This window comes from Pan paniscus, chromosome 10 (assembly GCF_029289425.2).
Source record: "Pan paniscus chromosome 10, NHGRI_mPanPan1-v2.0_pri, whole genome shotgun sequence".
Lineage (NCBI taxonomy): Eukaryota > Metazoa > Chordata > Mammalia > Primates > Hominidae > Pan > Pan paniscus.
In genome coordinates, this window is record NC_073259.2 from 103,724,345 (window position 1) to 103,747,339 (window position 22,995).

Here is a 22,995-nt window from a genome sequence, read left to right on the forward strand (position 1 = left end):
CCTCGGCCTCCCAAAGTGCTGGTATTACAGGCGTGAGCCACCACGCCTGGCCTTAAATTTTTTTTTTTAGAGATTGGATCTCGCTTTGTTGTCTAGGCTGGTCTCAAATTCGTGGGCTCAAGCAAGCCTCCTGCTTCAGCCTCCCAAAGTGCTGGGATTATAGGTGTGAGCCACTGCGTCTGGCCCTCCCTTCCTTTATAGAGGAAGAAATAGGCAAAGAAAAGTTAGGAGGTAAGCAGGAAGCGAGTCTTCTTAAATGGAATCATAGGTGAGTTTGAGATTTACAGGAGAGGCTCAAACGGGTGATTTGGAGGATGCACCTGGGCCTAGAAAAAGACACAAGAACATCGGGCTGTCTGGACTGTATAAAGGAGTGAAGACTTCTCTTTACAACAACCATAAATAGTTTTGGATGTGAATTTCTGAAGCTTAAGGAACAAAATACTCAGCAAAATCTCTGGGTCACAGGTGATTGGCTCCTTGCTCTGGAATAGCAATGCTTAATGTTGAGAAGCTTCAAACCGTTGAAATCTGTCATTGCCCAAAGCCTGAGAATAACTCACTAAATCCCAGGTTGACCTCCCTATGGAATCAGCTTGCAGTTCATGACAAATAAGGCAGGGAGAGAATTTATAGAGTTAATTACTAGGCTTGGTTCTATTAAATGTGCAAAGCACACATGCAAGGGGCTGGAGCTTTGACATGAGTGGAGAGACTTGAATTCTTTCGCAGCTGGAATGTGCCGGAACTTCCCAAAGGCTTGAAAGAATGCCTAGAATTTATTTTTTCTTTTATGGTCACTGTTATTTCTCACAGAGGCAAGTGAATCTTCCCAAGCTACCATGACGGGAGTCGAGGAGCTCCTGGCAGCCTTGTGGGGAACAAAGCCAACTAGCTCTCCATGGCTTGGGCGGGCAGGGATCCCTGACTTTCTCTCACATGGGGGGCAGACAGGAGCTGTTGTAAATCTTTAAAGCCAAAAGGAAAATTAACGAGCGCAGCACAGAGCAGGAACTTGTCAGCTCGGTAATGGGTGGTGGGAGGAAGAATTCTGCTGCTTCCTCCTGGGCATTAAGTGTAACTCAAACTCCTGTTTTGTGGCCATTGTCCAATTATAACAGCTTTCTACTCTGGAGAATTTAGTCATTGACTGCTTTCAAGTCACCTGGGGGGAAACAGTATTCAATACGATCAAGAGGATGAGGTCTCTTGTTTTGAATTTTCCCTTTAGTGATGGAAACAAAATACTTCTCTGAATCCATTTAGGGCATTGAGCACTCCCAAAAGAAGCCCTACAATGGAGAGAAAGAGCAGGGATTATTAAAGTGATCTTCTGAAGGACCTCCCCCACTAGAATGGAGAGTGTAGAATGCAGAGTAGGGATTTTGTGTCATGCGCTGCTCTATCTCCAGAACCTAGAACTGGACCTATCGCACAGGAGGCTGACAAGAAATAGGTGCTAAAGTAACAAATGAAGATCTACAATCCAACAAATGACGCTGTTCGGGAGCTCAGAGCTTTAAAGCAGTGTGATGTAGTTGCAGGAGCGTAGGGTGTGGAATCAGGCAGATATAGTGTTGTTGGATTGTAGATCTTCATTTGCTCATTTAGCACCTATAGGTTTATTCATTAACTTAGCACCTATAGGTTTTGGCTCTGCTAGTTTGCTAGCTGTCTGGCCTATGGCAAGTTACTTTACTCCCCTTAATCTCGTGGTCTTCATCTGTAAAATGAAATAATAATCCCAACTTCAAAGTTGTTCTGAGGATTCCTTGAGATGATGATTGTGATGGTGTTTGACACTCTGAAAATGCTGATCCCAACCCTGTCTCTCCTTAAATCATGTCAGTTCAGTAAGGAATTTACATAATGAACTATCTATTCAGTGGGAGAGTTAGAAAGCGGAAGCATCTATTTATTGCCACAAAAATTTATAGATTAAGTTTAGGCAACATAGGGAGAACCTATATCTTCTTAAAAAAAAAAAAATTATCCGGGCATGGTGGCAAATGCCTGTAGTCCCAACTACTCGGGTGGGAGGATCACTTGAGCCACCGGGGGTCAAGGCTGCAGTGAGCTGTGATCTCGCCACGGCATTCCAATCAGGATGACAGAGCGACACCTTGTCTCAAAAAAAAGTTGATAGTTTATACATTTATTTATTCATTTACAGATTTGTAGATTACAAATTACTCGTGATGTCTTAAGGTATTTATTGTTTTGTTTTTACACGTGTGTTATTTTGTGTTTACAAAAGGAAAAGACACTTCATAAAGCTATTGAATCCCGAAAAGTCAACTTTAATTTTATTTTTTGAGGCAGGGGCTCACTCTGTTGCCCAGGTTAGAGTTAGGTGGCGTAATAATGGTTCACTGCAGCCACAACCTTCCGGGCTCAAGCAATCCTCTTACCTCAACCTCCCAAGTAGCTGGGACCATAGGTGCGTGGCACCATGCCCGGCTAATTTTTAAATTTTTTTGATTAATTAAGTGGGATCTCCCTATGCTACCCAGGCCAGTTTTGAACTCCTAGGGTCAAGGGATCCTCCTGCCTCAGCCTCCCAAAGTGCTGGGATTATAGATGTAAGCCTGAACAATATGAGGCTTTAAACACTACTTCTCAAAGAGCCTTAGCCAGTTCTGGTAGGATAATATCCCGGGGCAAGTGAAAACTTGGAGAGGCAGGTTGTTCCTAAACTTAATCTTCTCTCTTGAAGCATTTGGTGAAACCTATAAAATTTGGGGGCGTGCAAATTAAGTGTACTTGTAAATATGGTTTGAAAAAATGCATTCACTGTATTTTTGCTTCCCACTGTTTAGTATAACATTTATCAGAGAGGCAGAAAACATGCGGATAAAAATATCCAGTTGTGTATTCTCAGTTGGTATCAAAAGCTAGGTCACTGAAGGTCACTGCCCAGCAAGTCCGCATGTGTAAGAGAGTGTTGGTATGTAAGAGTGTTTCTGATGTTAAGGAATTCTGTTTGCTGTGATGAGAGTTGTGTACATCTCCTTGATTTTTCTCCCCATACGTAACCAAAAAAATGCTATCCTGGATTTTATTTCTCTTTCACAGGAATGGGAAGGAAAAGTGTGGAGTCCGTGTGGATTTCTCTTATTTTATTGTGGCTTGAATGTACATTTCTGAGAGAGGGTAAGTGAAGCCATCCTCCATGTTTTTCTTTCTCAATGTCACTTCCTGTTCACCTTTCTCCTTATTCTTAAGCCTCTGAAGGTTACAATGGGGTGTGTGTGCAGGACTGCTACTGCCTAAGGGAAAATTACGAAGCTGCCTAGGCAGCCTGATTTATGAGGCATTGAAAGGCACATCTGACCAAAAATATCCCCCCCACTGGCCTGCCACCAGTGCCTGAAATACCTATGATTAGAATCACCCATTAAAATGTTTTCTGCAGGCCGGGCATGGTGGCTCACGTCTGTAATCCCAGCACTATGGGAAGCCGAGGCGGGCGGATCACCTGAGGTCAGGAGTTGGAGACCACCAGCCTGGCCAACATAGTGAAACTCCATCTCTACTAAAAATACAAAAATGAGCCAGGCGTGGTGGTGGGCGCCTGTAATACCAGCTACCTGGGAGGCTGAGGCAGGAGAATCGCTTGAACCCAGGGGGTGGAGGTTGCAGTGAGCTGAGGTTGCTCCACTGCACTCCAGCCTGGGTGACAGAGTGAGACTATCTCAAAAAAAAAAAAGAAAAAAAAAGTTTGCAGACATGCCTGGCTTCTTTGGGTCATGAAGGCATTGTGTTAGGAGAAAATTGGGAAGTGGGAAAATGGGAAAGTATTGCATTATAATGATTTATATTATGAACCTATCAATCTCTTGGTCAAGAGTAACATCTTGATAAGTAAGTAGACTGAGGCTGGAGGGAAAGTTGGGAGTTGAGAGTTTTGTCCAGCATCTTGGTGTACACCCTGTGCAGGATGAAGTCGACAGGATTGAGGGGTAGAGATAGCAAAGACAAATTTAGGTATTTCACAGGTCTATACAAGGCCAGGTTAGGAAGTAAGGGTACATAATTGCCGGAGGAATCTCCTTTCTGACTGACTTTAAGGAATCTCTCTTACCGACTCTACAGGGCTGTTATGTGAGGTTCTTTCAATTTTCCTTTTCCACCATCTTAGTTTTGGGGTAACCATAACAGGACTAATGATTCTGTTATTCATAAAATAATATTTGTGACAAAGGCCAGGTAGATTTATATCCGACAAATCCAAGTGGATTTGTCGAGTCTATTCTGTAAAAGTGTCCAGAGCAGTGCTTCTCAAAGTCTTGTCTATAGACCACCTCTATCTGAGTTACCACTGGTGCTTATGAAAATCTCCCTCCCCGGGCCCCATCTAGACCTTTGGAATCAAGACTCTCTGAGGTAGAGGCCTGGGTCTCTGCATTAAAAACAGCTGTGTGGCCGGGCCTGTAATCCCAGCACTTTGGGAGGCCGAGGTGGGCGGATCACGAGGTCAGGAGATCGAGACCATCCTGGCTAACACGGTGAAACCCCGTCTCTACTAAAAATACAAAAAATTAGCTGGGCGTGGTGGCAGGCGCCTGTAGTCCCCGCTACTCGGGAGGCTGAGGCAGAAGAATGGCATGAACCCGGGAGGCGGAGGTTGCAGTGAGCCGAGATTGTGCCACTGCACTCCAGTCTGGGCAACAGATTAAGACTTGGTCTAAAAAAAATAAATCAATTTTAGTATATGGTAAAAGTAATGGGTTTCCCTAATTTCCTGGTTACCATTGTTTACAGTTTCTGTATTATTTCACCTTCTGTAGCTTTTCTGGCTCTTCAAACACAATTAACAGCAGGAAAGTTAGATGGAAAATTTTTGTAATAAATATTCAGAAATACCTTACATAAATCATGGTGTCTAGCAATGGAAGAATTGATTAACTGAATATATTCTACCTTGAAATATTCTGCATATTTTTACTAGAACAAACTGCCTTTTTTTAATTTTTATTTTTTAATTTGAGACAGAGTTTTGCTCTGTTGCCCAGGCTGGAGGGCAGTGGTGTCATCTCAGCTCACTGCAGCCTCCACCACCTGCAAACTGCCTTTTTCTAGCTGTTGGTTTCCTTGATACTCTTATATCATTATCTTTTGTTTCCTGCCCCTATCTCCCTCCCCTTGGTTGACAAAGTGCCTACATTCTCTATTTTTTCCCATTTCCTTGTCTCTCTCTGGTGTAATTCCTTCTCATTCATCTTGCAAGCAGAATTTCTCTATACAGCAAAGGTCAGAGCTGACAGGACTGATCTGAAATGCTGTTGAATTTCATAGTTGCTCATTCAAGATCATTACTGATACATGCAAAAGTGGACCTTCTGCCAAAATCGACCTCAGAAAATCAGACCAAGAGGAAAAGGGCAAAGGTAAAGAAGAGACTCTTGCTGGGCAGCGGCTGATGCCTGTAATCCTAGCACTTTGGGAGGCTGAGGAGGGAGGATTGCTTAAGCCCAGGAGTTCGAGACCAGCCTGGGCAACACAGCCAGAACCCAGTCTCTACAAATAATTAAAAAACAATCAGCTGGGTGTGGTGGCGTGCATCCAGCTGGGACCACAGGCTACTCAAGAGGCTGAGGCAAGGGGATTGCTTGAGCCCAGGAGGTTGAGGCTGCAGTGAGCTGTGATCACGCCACCACACTCCGGCCTGTGTGACAGAGTGAGACCTTGTCTCGAAAAAATTAAAAAAAAAAAAAAAAAAAAGAAGGGACTCTTACCATTTCCATTTCCTCTTAATATAAATGACATTAGGCAGCATTACTCTGATGGCGCTGTAACCATAGGAAGGAGTAGAAAATGACACAGCCGCATAGTGGCATGATACAATACATTACAATTTGGAGTGTGTAAAAAAAAAAAACCGGAAGAAAATGCTGATTTTCAATTCTCTTCCCTCAACTAAAGAAACAGGCGTGAAGGAAAATGGTGCAGTTGGCATTATCTCACATGGACTCCTTTCTAAATGCGAGAATGCCCTTTTAGGGGCTGAAATATGAACACTGTGAGTTAGAATGCATGGGTTCAAATTCAGACTTCACAATTATTATCTGACTGTCCTTGAACAATTTAATCAGTCTCCTGCACCTCTGTTTCTTCATCTGAGAAATGGGAATAATAATAGCATGCACCTCAGGGGTGGTTAGGAGCATAAAATGGGGATAACACCTGTAAAGCACTAAGAAAAGTGCCTTGCATGTAGTAAACTCTTAATTGCTGCTTGCTAGCATTGATATATTTTTTCTTTTTTGAGACAGTGTCTTGCTCTGTTGCCCAGGCTGGAGTACGGCGGCAAGATCATGGCTCACTGCAGCCTCGACCTCCTGGGCTCAAGTGATCCTCACCTCAGCCTCCTGAATAGCTAGGACTATAGGCACACACCACCATGCCCTGCTAACTGTTTTATTTTTTTGGAGAGACGTGGTCTCACTATGTTACCCAGGCTGGTCTCGAACTCCTGAGCTCAAGCAATCCTCTCACCTTGGCCTTCCAAAGTGCTGGGATTATTTTTTATTCACCAAGTTTGAAATCTTTGGTAGTGTCCTAGCTGAGGAGGCATCCAGGGAGTTTCTGGGCAGAATATTTAACCGATACTGTGAAAATCTGCTAACAGTGGTTGTTTTGCTTTTTGGGAAGCAGGGTTCCTTGTCTGGCTGCTGTTCCCCCCTGGTCACATGGGCACACTATGATTAAATCATTCCTAGTAAATCTTGGATATTCTTGGATTTAATAATAAATTAATTACTAATGATCACACTTTGGAACATGTTTCCCTGCCTGTGACATACTAAGAAACTAGAAATGTATTCAGCATTTACCAAAACACTCTTCCTTTTTTTTTTTTAAGACAGGGTCTCACTCTGTGGCCCAGGCTGGAGTGCAGTGTTGCAATTATGGCCTTGATCTCCCAGGCTCAAACGATCCTCCCACCTCAGCCTCCCAGGTAGCTGGGATTACAGGCATGCACCACCACACCCAGCTAATTTTTTGTGGGTTTTGTAGAGATGAGGTCCTCCTATGTTGCCGAGGCTGGTCTTAAACTCTTGGGCTCAAGTGATCCGCCCACCTTGGCCTCACCAAGTACTGGCATTACAGGCGTGAGTCACCGCACCTGGCCAAAACCCTCTCTTAATGGAACATACATCTCACATTCTGGAAATATCTATTATCCCAGTGCATATTTCTTTCTTTCTCATGACTAACATTCTGCTTTTTTAGTTATTCACATACATAAACTGACTGATAATAAATCTGGGAAGTTGTCATTTAAAAAAATGCACATTTCAAACACAATCAGTAATCCTCAAAAAGTAGAGACATGTTTACATTTCTTTGGTGAAAGTGTAGGAACACAGGGACTAGGGAATCATTTTTTAAAAAGTATTTTCAGACAAATCATTTTCTGAGAGACTTAAAAAAAGAAACTGTCAGTCATTTGAGGCACACCCTTTTGCTTCTATTCCATTTTTATCATACCAATCTCTCTTGCAAAATTGATGTTATTCATAAATATTTTCCTTCCAAACTGGGAAATAAGATGTGAGTTTGGCCCTTTGATAAAGTTAGGCTCAGGGACTGCTTATCATTGAAACAATGAGCACAAAAGCGATTCAGTCCCGGGACTTCTCACAAAACTCAGCGGGCCAGGCGGTGCTCACTCTTGTTCTCAGGCATTCCAGGGGAGTGGCAGAGGGACAGCCAGCATGAGACATTTTCAAGGTTCTTTTTCCCACCCTTTAGAATTGGTAAGTCTCCGATCGTTTAGAAAAGGATTTGTTTTGCAAGAACCTAAAGTGTCCCCAAGAACTGTTTACCCATAATAGGCCTTGCTCTCTGTTTAACAGAGCCAGATGGACACTGCTATTTGGCTCATGGTCATATCCCCACAGATTTGACCTCATTTAGAGGACACTATTAAAAGATTATCCTATTATTGAGAATTTCCATTGCATCAAATAGCAAATATTAGTAACATTCCTCTACAGGGAAAATGATGTAAGAAGAGGGTAAGACTGTGTTGACCTCAGGCAAATCACATGGATAGGTATGTGGCAATTATGAAACTCAGTGCTGACTAATAAAGCCCAGCGGCACACAGAGTAAAGGTCCAGGAGCAGAGACTTTCCCAGTAGCTCTCGAAGGAAGTGTTGAGGTTCCACTGAAGCCATAGATGGAAATCTTATTTGACTCCGTTGTCTTAGTACCAAGATGGTTATTTTGAAAGAGGCTAAGGAGGAGAAAGTGCATGTAGCAGGATGGCAGGATGGGATGTGGGGATGATGGGATGATGGGATGTTGGGATGATGGGATGATGGGATGTTGGGATGATGGGATGATGGGATGTTGGGATGATGGGATGTTGGGATGACGAGATGTTGGGATGTTGGGATGTTGGGATGTTGGGATGATGGGATGTTGGGATGTTGGGATGATGGGATGTTGGGATGATGGGATGTTGGGATGTTGGGATGATGGGATGATGGGATGATGGGATGTTGGGATGATGGGATGTTGGGATGATGGGATGTTGGGATGTTGGGATGATGGGATGTTGGGATGTTGGGATGACAGGATGTTGGGATGTTGGGATGACAGGATGTTGGGATGTTGGGATGTTGGGATGATGGGATGTTGGGATGATGGGATGATGGGATGTTGGGATGATGGGATGATGGGATGTTGGGATGATGGCATGTTGGGATGATGGGATGATGGGAATGGGAATGGGGTCATGAGGGGGCCAGCTCCATTTTCTTCTTTGCATTTACAAAATGGGGAACATAAGGTTTCTTTCTTTTCCTTTTCCTTTTTTTTTCCACTTTGGAAGCCAAATGATGCTCATAGGAAATTTAAAACTGCACTGGAAGGCTGCAAGTGATTTGAGAATTAAGACCTTAAGAAACGGTTCTAATAGTAACCTATCTTTCTGAATGTTGCTGGAAAAGGTACTTGAAAGAGCAATGAAGGAAGCAGATTCTAGTCAAAGGGGACTGGGAAGACACTGGGACCCAACAATTTGGTAAACTAGAAAAAATTAAACTTTCAGTTCTGATTTTACTTGAACACACTTTAAAAACAATTGGTTAAATTTTGTTTTATAAAATAAATTACAGGTCGGGTGCAGTGGCTCACGCCTGCAATCCCAGCATTTTGGGAGGCCAAGGCAGGTGGATCACCTGAGGTCAGGAGTTCCAGAGCAACCTGGCCAACATGGTGAAACTCTGTCTCCACTAAAAATACAAAAATTAGTCGGGCGCGGTGGTGAGTGCCTGTAATCCCAGCTACTCAGGAGGCTGAGGCAGGAGAATTGCTTGAACCTGGGAGGCGAAGGCTGCAGTGAGCCAAGATCAGGCCACTGCACTCCAGCCTGGGTAATGGAGCAAGACTCTGTCTCAAAAAAAAAAAAAAAATTACAAAAGTAGTACATGGTTAGTGAAAGAAAGTCAAGCAATACAAATGTATGTAAAATAAGAAAGGAAAAGTCTCCTTCATTCTTTGCCAGACAGGCACCAATACTGTTATAATCTGTCTCTCTTTCAGGACTTTTATTTATGTATTTGAGACAGGGTCTTAATCAGTCACCCAGGCTGGAATACAGTGGCATGATCATAGCTCACTGTAACCTTGAATTCACTGTAACCTTGAACTCCTATGCTCAAGACATCCTGCTGCCTCACCCTCCTGAGTAGCTGAAACTACAGGTGGGCACCATCATGCCTGGCTATTTTTCTTTTTTTAAGAGATGGGGGTCTCACTCATTGCCCAGGCTGGTCCCAAACTCCTGACCTTACGAATCCTCCCATCTCAGCCTCTAAAAGTGCTATGATTGCAGTTGTGAGCCACTGTGTCTGGCCCTCTTTCAGAACTTTAAAAACACTATATATACTATAAATGTGTTTTTGGGGTGGGGCTAATTATGTATGTTCTGCAATTTTTTTTAACAATGTTTTATGGACTTTTTTCTACTCTTTTTAAAAAAATTCTACTCTTTGGCCGGGCATGGTGGCTCATGCCTGTAATCCCAGCACTTTGGGAGGCCCAGATGGGCAGATCACGAGGTCAGGAGATCAAGACCATCCTGGCTAACACGGTGAAACCCCGTCTCTACTAAAAATATAAAAAATAGCCGGGCGTGTTGGCGGTTGCCTGTAGTCCCAGCTACTTGGGAGGCTGAGGCAGGAGAATGGCATGAACCCGGGAGGCGGAGCTTGCAGTGAGCCGAGATCGCGCCACTGCACTCCAGCCTGGGGGACAGGGCGAGACTCCAGCCTGGGGGATAGAGCGAGACTCCCTCTCAAAAAACAAAACAAAACAAAACAAAACAAAAATTTCTACTCTTTTTGAAGTGGGTATTTGTTATTTTAAATAAAGTGAAATGGAAAATTCTGTATCTGATGTATTTAAAATTTTTTTTTTGGCATGCTATACTTACCAACATGTTTTATAAGTTGCTTCTAAATGATAACCATACTAGATAGTGGTCCACCTACCAGGATAAGATACGATAGTAAGAAGCTAAGAGACATGCTGCAGGTGAAAAAGCAGATTTCATAAGACTATGCTTAGTATAATTCCAATGATATAAAACATATATATGTATGCACAGAAAACAGTCTATGTTATAGACACCAGAGTGCTAATGGCTCTTATCCCAGGATGGCTAGAGTATAAATATTTTTTCCAGTTATGCTTTTTCTGTGTTTTCAACAATGAACATTTATTACTTTTAAAATTAGTTAAAATTAATTAATTAATGTAATATAAAAATCACAATGTATCTGATGAAAAAAGTTTGTGTCTAAAGGCTACAGAAAATAAATCCATCTGAGTTAGCTTCCACTCCATTCCAAAACCCCGGAGTAACAGAGAGAAAGTCAGGTCTTCTTTTATTTTCTTAAATTAATGAATTAGATTTAAGTTCCCTCATTATGAGAAGATAATCTTTAGCATCACTGAAAGAGTTAAGAAATGAGACAAAAATCAGGAGATCATATTCCTTTATTACATATATGAAATATAAAAACAAATTAACAAAGCAATATATATATATTTTTGCAAGTCCACAGGACTTCAGAGAAAAAAAGGTTCTGTATGTGAAATTATTCATATGGCACTGTGTTCATGTTTTGTATATTCAAGTACAAAAGAAACTATGTATAGTGGTTATGCATGGGTACAGAAGATGAATAATAATGAAAAACTGTGATTTTTTGACTATCACATACATTGTGTTAAAAAACAGGTAAATATAATGACTATTACTGTTAAGAAAGACAAGGAGGAAAACTGTTTCAATGTTCAGGTTTAAATACTAAGCACAAAAATATAACAAATTCTGTGTCTACAATAATTTTTGAAGTGTATACAAGTGCATTGCAAATGAGCTCTTTAAAATTTAAAGTCCATTTCCCCTTTAGCCAAGCATATGTCTACATTTATGATTTCTTTCTCTTATTTTAAAGTCTCTTCTGGTTTAGTTTTTTAAAAAGTTTCATCATGGCTGTCATCTTGGAATCTAGCCTCCAGCTCAAAGCTGAGACTTCACGCACACATATTCTCCTTTCTGGTTGCATCTTCACCTAGTTTCTCCAAGTATTCAGAGTTAAATAGCACAACTTCTTTTATATGGTCACTTTTGTCCACATGTAGTGGCAGTGCTGCTGCCTCAGTAGGCTTTCTCACACACCCTTTTCCTTCTTTCAACAGCAGTCACCAAACGTTCACAACACAAGTGGTAGGTAGTAAAGTGCTTTATACAAGGAAATACTATACACACATGGAGAGGTTCCACTTAACACCTACAGACCAAAGTTCATGCATAACACACAAGAGAAGGCTCTTTAACAAACACCTTTTCTGATAGTAGGGTTAGGGATTCCTTAAAACGTCATTCATTACTTTAAGTAGCATCAAACGTAAGTAACATAGCTGAAGCTGGAAGGCGTCCTTGTTAGAGGTACTGCCCTTAATGAATTACTGCTAAATGTCATGCTGCTATTAAAATATTCTTAATAGTTAAGAATTTCAGAATCAGTCCCATAGAAAACAGATATCAGTGTAGGGGTTTTCATTTCTCTTCATGAAATAAAACTGTATTTAAACATGGGTCCAGAAGAGATAAGTTAGATAAGACCCATGCATTCAAACATTTCTATATGTTTTGGCACTTTAAAAAATTCCAGTTTCCTGTCTGAGGTCTTCTTGCTCTAACGTTTGTGTTTTGTACATAGACAAGTGCCATTATGTGCTAGCCATCTTAATGCTACTTGCACTCTCTTTTTAAAATATCCATGACTTTTCTTCCAAGAGAAGGTTTCCAGTGCTGGACAAAGCTTTTCATATTCACAATTAGTTTGCCTGTTCTTATATCCTCATGTCCTGCTACAAGGTATTCCAAACCTAAAAGAGAACAAAATTAGGGGCTATATAGTATCATACTTTGTTGAAGGGAGAGATGTGACTCCAGCAGGTTTTCTTTTGCATTTATTTTGAGACAAGGTCTTGCTCTGTTACCCAGGCTGGAGTGTAGTGGCATAATCCTGGCTCACTGCAGCCTCAATCTCCTGGGTTTAGGTAATCCTCCCTCCTCAGCCTCCCAAGTAGTTGGTACTACAGTTGTGCGCCACCACTCCCAGCTAATTTTTTCATATTTTTTTGTCGAGATGGGGTTTCATCATGTTGCCCAGGCTGGTCTCGAGCTCCTGAACTCAAGCCATCTGCCCACCTCGGCCTCCCAAAGTGCTGGGATTACAGGTGTGAGCCACTACGCCTGCCTGACTCCAGCAGTTTTATATATTCAAGGTTGGAATAAGGAGTAAGAAACATTAATAGCTGCCATTTAGTAAGCATTTACTACGCTTAGTGCATGTATGCTTTACACGTATGATCTCATTTAGCTTTGAAAATAACCCTGTGAGGTAGATAATTTTTTCCTTCTTGTTTTGCAAATGAGGAAACTGAGGCTCAGCAAGGCTAAGAAACTTGTTCGATATCTTTTTGTAAGTATAGCAGCATCTGGACTCAAACTCAGGTCATGCTGAGTCTAGAACCTTTCCTTTGTACTATACCATGCTCTATGACAAAGAACTGAGGGTTCTAAGGACACTTATCATACTGCCCTAGATCAGTACATCTTGGATACTCACTGTGTATGGTAGTGTATATTAAGGAGGTTTTTTTTTTGTTTTTGTTTTGTTTTGTTTTGATTTTGGATGGAATCTCGCTCTGTTGTCCAGGCTGGAGTACAGGGGTGCCGTCTTGGTTCACTGCAACCTCTGCCTCCTGGGTTTAAGCAATTCTTGTGCCTTGGCCTCCCAAATAGCTGGGATTGCAGGCATGCACCACCATGCCCGGCTAATTTTTGTATTTTTAGTAGAGACAGGGTTTTACCATGTTGGCCAGGCTGGTCTCGAACTCCTGACCTCAGGTGATCTGCCTGCCTCGGCCTCCCAAAGTGCTGGGATTATAGGCATGAGCCACCGTGCCCAGCCTAAGGAGGATTTTTATAAAAGTGAAACAAGCATTTGGGAAAACATATAGGAAAGAAGCTATGAATTATAGAAAATAACACATATTCCCTATATAAAGCCTATGTGTTTTTGGAATAGGATGTTTGTTTGTCATACATTAAAAAAAAAAAAAACTAAATAAATGATAAAACTTGCCTAGATCTTGTGATGACCTTGTATTCAAAATTCGTTTCAAGCTTTAGATAACAAATTTTAGCTAATATATCCAAGAAATGAAAGGACAGTCTCATCACCTATAGATTAGTAAAAAGAAATACAATTGCCCTCAGTTAATGTTTGTAATAACGTAGATTTTGGTATTTAGGAACAATTTTTAAAATTATAGGATAGATAAAATAATTATGTTTATAAAATAAAAACTTTCCAATATAAAATAGAGGCACACTTTTAAAAACGAAATTAAGTGAATGCTAGATGCTAAAATTCAACTGCAAATATCAATTTAATTTCACAAATTGATTCATTGCTCATTTTTCACTGAAATGACTGAGAAAAAAATGTCATCCAAGTAGTAATGAACACCTGTAACAACCATACAGGCTTCTTGGAAAACGGCTTATTCCAGGTTCAGGGCAGGAAGTTGAGCATGGGACATCTCTTTGTGTTAAAAAAACAAGAAAGCTTTCAAAGATGAATGTGTGTCTTTTTAAAAGGACACAGCAGCTAGCAGGAAGGGGTTATAACTTGTCAAAGTTGTGGTAAGTTGAGCACCAAGAAGTGTTTATGAAAACACATTAAATCCATAGAAATCCATAATTCCAAAACGACACTAAAAAACGAGAAAGCCAGAGAAAAATTAACTTGTCATCTTTAGAGGTAGCTGTTAAAACCATTTCTTACTTTGAAAATTAGAAATTACAGGGAAGGAATGTAGCATTTATCCTGTCTTTACAATAAGAACTGTATTTCATGATAACCTAGTTGCCCAGCTTGGGAGAGAAAGCCCTCTTACAGAAGAATGCCAGCTAATAAGAGAAGAGAATTCAAAAGAATTAGAAAAACATCATTTCTCAGACTCTAATGAAATTATTGATTCAGGAAAGGATTATCAATTGGTGATAAAGTCATTAAATGAATGGTTAATGGAAAGCTGGATGCTTGTAGAATGCTACATAATATCACATTCACTCTTTTCTATCTCTAAAGGTAAAACAAAACTTTGGCAATGGAGAGATCAGACTGCCTTCATTGTAATCCAAAGGTCAAGCTTAGAGACACTGATGGGAGGTTATCCAGGTACCATGTGCATTCGACATGATTCAACATGAAGCACACAATGATCTCTATAATGGACTCTAGCCAAAATGTTTGTCTTGAATCAATCAAGCCTTTCTTTAGAGATTACAGAAGATAGAAGAGATAGAGGAACAAGCTAAACACCACCATAAATGAACCAACCACACAAATGTTGATGGTCAGATAATGGACAGGGCATCTGACCTGGTTTCCTCAACAAGTCATAAAAAAGGAACTGTGCTAGAATAAAAGAGAGGTGAGGGACTGAAAAACTAGATATAACGTGTGATCCTGGATTGAATGCTGGCAAGGACACATCAGCTGTAGAGGACATTTTGGGATCAGTTGGGAAATAGAAATATGAACTGAGTATTAGATAATATGAAAATCAACTGAAATTGAAGGTAAAGCTTATTAACAGAATAATGCAGGTTACAGAATGGAGCATATACTATGATATCGTTTTGGTTAAAAAATATAATACATACACACAGAGGAAGATTGGAAAGGATTTGCCTAAGCTATTAACAGAGATGATCTCTGGGGGATAGAAATGTGAAATTTAAAAATTTCCCCTAAACGTCTCCCCTCCCCTCCCCTTCCCTCCCCTCTCCTTCCGTTCTTCCTTTTTCTTTCTTTCTTTCTTTTTTTTTTTTTTTTTGACAAGGTCTCACTCTGTCACCCAGGCTGACGTGCAGTGGCACCATCTGAACTCTGTAGCCTCCACCTCCCTAGGCTCAGGTAATCCTCCCACCTCTGCCTTCTGAGTAGCTGGGACAACAGGCTCATGCCACTAAACCTGGCTAATTTTTGTATTTTCTGTTAGAGATGGGGTTTCACCATGTTGCCCAGGCTGCCCTCGAACTCCTAGGCTCAAGCAATCCACCCACCTCAACCTCCCAAAGTGTTGGGATTACAGGTGTGAGCCACTGCACCCTGCTAAAAGATTATTAAAAGAAACTCATCCTAAACTTTAAAAAAAGCTATTATGGTGTTTTCAGAAGAAGAGAAAAAGGAAAATAATGACACAGAGAGGTTTCAAACACTGGAGAGTACAATGTAAAATGAATGAAAAGGCATTTAAATTATAAAAGGCAACCTTAACTTCTGCATGAAAAACAATCTCAATATTTAATTAACAGACTAGTTAAAAATATAATAGCCTTAAAATTGTTTGTATAATGTCTAAAATAATAAACTCCTCATTTAAAAATACAATAATCAATTTTTAAGAAACTTCAAGGTTAGGGCTGGATGCAGTGGCTCTCGCCTGTAATCCCAGTGCTTTGGGAGGCCGAGGTGGGAGGACTGCTTGAGGCCAGGAGTTTGAGACCAGTTTGAGACCATAGCAAGACCCTGTCTACAAAAACATAAACAAACAAAAATTAGCTGGGTTTGGTGGCATGTCTGTAGTCCTAGCTACTCAAGAGGCTGAGGCGGGAGGATTGCTTGAGCCTAGGAGGTTGAGGCTGCAGTGAGCAGTGATAGTACCACCACTCTAGCCTGGGCAACAGAGCAGAGAACCCTGTCTTTAAAAAAAAAAGAAAGAAATCAATCTCAGGGTTAAGTCTAGTATTTTTACATGAATTTACTTTGAACCTACAAATAGAATAAACAGGAATTTACCATTAAAGTATAAATATAAGTTAAATTGATAAAAACAATACTGAATAAAACCATAAATTATGAAGCAGCATCACACCAAAAACAAATATGCAAAACAATGTTCTTTTACACCTCTTATTAGCATTTATATTTTATTTTCCTATCTCTAGGGTTTTGACATCTACTTTGCTACACGTTTGAGAACACGAAGTTTATTTTGTATCCATAGAAAAAGAAAATACAATACTTTAGTGCTAGTTTTGGTGTTCTAAAATATATGACTGATGAATGAGTAAATGTATGCATGAATTAAGAATGAATGAATATGCAGGGATACCCAATAGGATTGTTTCTTTTCCAAAGTAGCCAAAGAAGCAGGTTGGCGTGTAAGGTTTCAGTTTTCTTATCAGCTTTCTTTGGCCTTGGCTGTTGAACTTGTAAAAATGGAAAAACAAAGTAAAATGAAAGAGTGTCTGGTTTTGCTTTGGCAAGTTCCAGTCTTTTCTTCAAAGCAAGTAAACATGTTTTCAAGAATTCTTTGAATAATTGCGCTTATGTTTTCAATTGTGATGAACTCAGTTGATTCTTTGACTTGGCTTGGCAGAAACCTGATTAGGAAGTATAGTTCACTTCCTGGAGGGTGGCTCACATGGTCAAAGCTTTTGTTTTTAATGTCTCACTAAACTGGGCAGACTTTTTTTTTCTTTTGCCAAGACAGTAGGAAAGCTCTTATAAGAGATGCCTCTAAGCACAAATCATTGGGAAATAGAACTTACATGAATTATTTTTAGTTTCCTGTATTCAAAGCTCAGGATTCTTATTATTTCAGTGTGTTCTTTGGAATTTTATTTATTTATGTATTTTTAATTTCTTTTGAGATACGGTCTTGCTCTGTTTGCCCAGGCTGGAGTGCAGTGGCTCAATCATGGCTCACTGCAGCTCTGACCTCCCCGGCTCAAGTGATCCTCCTACCTCAGCCTTCCAAGTAGTTGGGACTACAGGAATTTGCCACCACACCCAGCTAATTATTTAAAAATTCTTTTGTAGATACTGGGTCTCACTGTGTTGCCCAAACTGGTCTTGAACTCCTGGGCTCAAGCTATCCTCCCACCTTGGCCTCCTAAAGTACTGAGATTACAGGCGTGAACCACCATGCCCAGTCTATTTATTTATTTATATAATTTAAAACATTATTCTTCACAGTTTCCTTATTAAAATCTAAATTAATTTAAATATATTATTGAAAGGGTAGAAAAGGATGTGAGAGATTGGTCAACACTTGGCCAAAATCAAAAGTTCTGTATCAATGTTGAGTTTGTTTAGACTGAGGGGATATTTTATTGTTAGTTTATGCTCTCTTTCTCTTTCTCTCTCAGTTATCTGTTTCTCTCAAATTTATTAATCAAAGACCGCAAAAGACTTTGTTTTTTTGAGATGGAGTCTTGCTCTGTCACCCAGGCTGGAGTACAGTGGTGCGATCTCAGCTCACTGCAACCTCTGCCTCCTGGGTTCAAGTGATTCTCCTGCCTCAGCCTCCTGGGTAGCTGGGACTACAGGCACATATCACCATACTGGGCTAATTTTTGTATTTTTAGTAGAGATGGGGTTTCACTGTGTTGGCCAGGTTGGGCACAAAAGACTTCTTATTAATGTAACAATGAGTTTATATGGGGAAGGAATTAGACCAAGAACATAAATAATGCACCTGTTTCATCAGTGCCGCTAAGACACAGATGACAATCACACAAGCAGGGAGATGCAGAGGATTTTTTGAATTATGATTTGTTTTATTAGAACCTGCTAAGTATTATGTTACCATTATCTGGGTACTAATGGTAGGTATTGAAGATACTATGATCAAAAGCCTAAATCCCATCCTCAAATTTGATGAGGGAGACAGAGAAATAAGCAGCTTATAACCCAGGATAACCATGCGCTTGGGGCAAGAACCCCTGTGCTTATTTATTTGTCTTCACTTCTGCTATAACATTTAAAGGTGCAAATCAAATTTCTCTCCAAGTTGCTCTAAAATCCTACAGTTTTTGTTTTGTTTATTTCTGCTGTTTCTAATTTGAAACCAGAAATATCATTTCATGAAAAACAAGATGATGAGAACTTGAGAGCTGTTTTCTCTCCAAGAGAAACAGATGCTTTTCAAGCAATAGTCGAAATGAATTCAATATTATTTCCACAGATGGAATTTTGCATTTGAACTTCCTTTGGGAACAGGTTCTACTGTAATAGGACCTAGCTTTCAGATAAAGAGTAAGTGGCAGATAAATTCATGAAAGTGCTTTCTATGCAACTGGCACCTGGAACCAATCTGAGCCTCCTCTTTTAGGAGAGAGAGTATTATATTTCTGGATTTTAAAATATTAAACTTTTATAGAGCACATGGAAGAGAAATAATTTTTCGATGTTAGTTCAAAGAATTCCATTTGGATTTCCCGCAGGAGTCAGATGGTGAAAGGGAGAGATGTTCTTGCTGAGTTTGTTTATGTTGTGCTTCAGAGGATGTAAGACAAGCAGCAAATCAGCAGAGACAAGGTGGGTACTAAGATAGGAAAGTCTAATACTCACCAGGATTGAGGATTGGACAAGTGCATCCTCTGTCCGTCCATGATTCTGGATATAATGTTCGCTTTCCTCGGAAAATCTTCAGTTTGGTAGATTTTAACACCTTTTTAATCTTCACATTGACCTCAACATGAGTACCTTTATCATGAGCTGATAAAATCTTTATTTTTAGCACTGTTAACACAGAAGTCAAAATGCATAGAATTTCATATTATCATTTGAAGTTTGAATAACACTTAAGTATGCATTTCAGAATATAATGGAAAGGTGAATTGATGATAAGGATGTGAAAATTTGCTTTAAAAATCATTAGGCATTAACTTGGATGGAGTTAGAAGCCATTATTCTAAGGAAAGTAACTCAGGAATGGAAAACCAAACCTCATTATGTTCTCATTTGTAAGTGGGAGCTAAGCTATGAGGATGCAAAGACCTAAGAATGATATAATATACTCTGGGGACTCGGGGAAGAGAGGGGATAAGGGATAAAAGACTACATATTGGGTACAGTGTACACTGCTTGGATGATGGGTGCACTAAAATCTCAGAAATCACCACTAAAGAACTCATCCATGTAACCAAAAACCACCTGTTCCCCCAAAACTATTGAAATAAAATAAAATAAAAATACTGAATTAAAAAAATCATAGGCTCATTCAGTTTTGCGCTGGCTTTATCTCATTTATCTATATTAACTATATTCTTATATGTTAGGCAATTTCAAACGTGACTCCCTCCAATATCATTATCCTAAGAGAATATCAACCATTTGCCTATTGCAATTATAATCTTTTTTTTTATTATTATACTTTAAGTTTTAGGGTATATGTGCACAATGTGCAGGTTAGTTACATATGTATACATGTTCCATGCTGGTGTGCTGCACCCACTAACTCGTCATCTAGCATTAGGTATATCTCCCAATGCTATCCCTCCCCCCTCCCCCCACCCCACCACAGTCCCCAGAGTGTGATATTCCCCTTCCTGTGTCCATGTGATCTCATTGTTCAGCAATTATAATCTTAAATACATTCAGCTACCACATCTAAACAGAGAGAGGAAACATAGGAAGTAGAATTATCCTGGCTTTTATTTAGGTTCTGACTATATTATTCTTTTGTGGCTGATTGTGTTTAATGTTATGATAGAGAGCAAAATGCTACTGCTAGAATATATTTTGCATATTCCAAAGAGATTATATAATATGATTGACTACTTAATATTCTTCTCCTGGCATAAAATGCAAGCTGACTGGAGTTAGGGAAGCTGTCCCTTAATGGGTGTCCAACCTCTTGACTTCCCTGGGCCACACTGGACCACACATAAAGTACACTAACACTAATGATAGCTGATGAACTGAAACAAAAAGTCTGTGCATAATTTTTGTGATATCCACCACCATAGATAAACCAAAAAGTCTTCACATTTCAAAGGGCTGGACACCCATGCATGACGATGGAGCTCCAGTATTCTGTATGACTTATGATTCTATTACGCCCTCCCATTGATGAAATTGATATGGCTGGGGATTAAGTAATGGAATAATTTGGGGTCGGAAAGAAGGTAAAGCTAAGGATCACTGAGCTACTCAGGAACACTAGGGAACGTAGGGAAGTTCTTTTTTTTTTTTTTTTTTTTTTTTGAGATGGAGTCTTGCTCTGTCATCCAGGCTGGAGTACAATGGCGCGATCTTGGCTCACTGCAACCTCCGCCTCCGAGGTTCAAGCAATTCTTCCTGCCTCAGCCTCCTGAGTAGCTGGGATTACAGGCCACCATGCCCGGCTAATTTTCATATATATATATATTTTCACAGGGAAGTTCTTATCGGCTTATCCACATCTCCATGGAAGAGTGTGTGTAATGAGAGCACTCTATCTTGGCTGGTCTCATACTCTGCGAATACAGCGTCAGACAGCTATCTTTATGGAGTCATCACATTTTAGACTTCTAAGCGGTCTTAAAAGCTCATGTATTTTATACACGAGGAAGCAAGTTTTAAGAAATTAAGTCCAGGTGCAATGGCTCACGCCTGTAATCCCAGCACTTTGGGAGGCTGAGGTAGGCGGATCACCTGAGGTCAGGACTTTGAGACCAGCCCGGCCAACATACAGTGAAATCCTGTCTCTACTAAAAAATACAAAAAATTTAGCTGGGCGTGTGGTGCATGCTTGTAGTCCCAGCTACTTGGGAAGCTGAGCCAGGAGAAATGCTTGAAACCAGGAGGCAGAGGTTGCAGTGAGTCCAGATCACGCCACTGCACTCCAGCCTGGGCGACAGAGCAAAACTCCATCTCTCAAAAATAAACAAACAAACAAACAAATAAATAAATAAATAAATAAATAAATAAAACAAATAAATAAAGTGAACCGTTCAAGTTCACATAACTGGTTGGCTAGAGGTAGAGTTTGGGCTAGAACCCTGATGAGATAAATGCATGAAGGACAGGGAGCATAGTGCCCGGCGTGTGGCTAACGCTCAGTAAATGTTCGCTATTATTATTCCACTAGACTTGTAAGCTAAAAGAGAGCAGGGACCCTGTCTGTCACTTCTATTGCTCAACAGATATTTGCTAAAGGAGTAAGCAAGTAAGTTAAGTGTTTTTTTTTTTTTTTCTATTAAGCCAGGGAATGGGGAGGAGGAAACCAATTTTTTCCAAGTCTTAGCAGTATTGCACTTAATAAGACCAAGATGTTTCATTACATTAAGAGTGTTCAAATTCTTCTTAAGTAGAAAATTAATGCAGTTATATTAAAAGATTGGTTATTTGTAAATTCAGAGAGCTACCAAGTTGATGTGATAAGGAAAACCAGTTGATATTTTCACTGAATGAACTGACTTTGAACTAAATTATCATATTCTTTGCTCTTAATAGTCAATGCCATTCCCTCTAAACTGCCTTTCCTTTATTGAGCGCTGTACATTTAAAAAGTTTTCTTCTATTATTTAGCCAAGTTAGAAAGTAGAGAGGGAAGTGTACATATAATTTTAGATAAGATTCATGAGGTTTTTATCACTTATTTACTTTTTAAAATCTTGTATGAGATTAGAGACAATGTTATCCAGAACCTAAATACTTGGTTTCATAAATGATGACTTAAAATTTTCTCCTCACTGTAGTGTATATTTCAGGCCATATATATTATAGACCAATAAAAAGTCTCAGGCTGGGTGTGGTGGCTCACGCCTGTCATCCCAGCACTTTGGGAGGCCGAGGCAGGCAGATCATTTGAGGTCAGAAGTCCAAAACCAGCCTGGCCAACATGGTGAAACCCCATCTCTGCTAAAAATACAAAAATTAGGTCAGGCGCGGTGGCTCACGCCTATAATCCCAGCACTTTGGGAGGCCGAGGCAGGCGGATCACGAGGTCAGGAGTTCAAGACCAGCCTGACCAACATGGTGAAACCCTGTCTCTACTAAAAATACAAAAATTAGCCAGGCATGGTGGCACATGCCTGTAGTCCCAGCTACTTGGGAGGCTGAGGCAGGAGAATTGCTTGAACCCGGGAGGTGGAGGTTGTGGGCATGGTGGCATATGCCTGTAATCCCAGCTATTCAGGTGGTTGAGGTATGAGAATCGCTTGAACCCAGAAGGTGGAGGTTGCAGTGAGTCTAGATTGTGCCACTGCATTCTAGCCTGGGCAACAAAGCGAGACTCTGTCTAAAAAAAAAAAAGTCTCAGACACTAGGCAAGAATGTGTTGGCAAGATATGATATCTTAATATATTTAATAGTAAATATAAAGCCATTTGAAGATAGTAACAGTCTTTACTTAGGCAGTGCCATTTCCCTTTTTGTACAGGATGTATTTTCCTGTTATTTGAAAGATAGGGGTATCTAGAGTATACAGAGAGGGTGGGGAAGAGACCCAGGTGGACAGCTGGTCTCAGTGCCTCACAAATAAGACATCATCTCCCTCCCCCTACCATTTACCGAGCATCAAATATGTGCTAGGTAATGTGCTGCATGCTTTTCAAACATCTCATTCCACGAGGAAGGTGGCATGATCCCTATTTTACAGATGAGGAGACAA

At 40.3% G+C, this 22,995-nt stretch overlaps 1 protein-coding gene and 1 long non-coding RNA gene across 3 annotated transcripts in view; one reads left to right on the forward strand and one right to left on the reverse strand.

Annotated features, from left to right (window-relative positions):
• The window catches only part of LOC100986938 (uncharacterized), a 114,787-nt gene extending 95,852 nt beyond the window's left edge, over nucleotides 1–18,935 (forward strand). Inside the window, exons 2-3 of the long non-coding RNA XR_008620464.2 lie at nucleotides 3,076–3,153; nucleotides 18,842–18,935. This is a non-coding gene — a long non-coding RNA (uncharacterized LOC100986938). The remainder of the gene's footprint in view (nucleotides 1–3,075; nucleotides 3,154–18,841) is intronic.
• NTN4 (netrin 4) overlaps nucleotides 10,999–22,995 on the reverse strand; it is a 132,916-nt gene continuing 120,919 nt past the window's right edge. For both annotated transcript variants that reach the window (XM_003808248.4, XM_008960329.6), the window contains exons 9-10: nucleotides 18,969–19,139; nucleotides 10,999–12,417 (exon numbers count right to left, since the gene is read on the reverse strand). In XM_003808248.4, coding sequence (XP_003808296.1) covers nucleotides 12,281–12,417; nucleotides 18,969–19,139 — 308 coding nt within the window. In that variant the 3' untranslated portion in view covers nucleotides 10,999–12,280. The remainder of the gene's footprint in view (nucleotides 12,418–18,968; nucleotides 19,140–22,995) is intronic.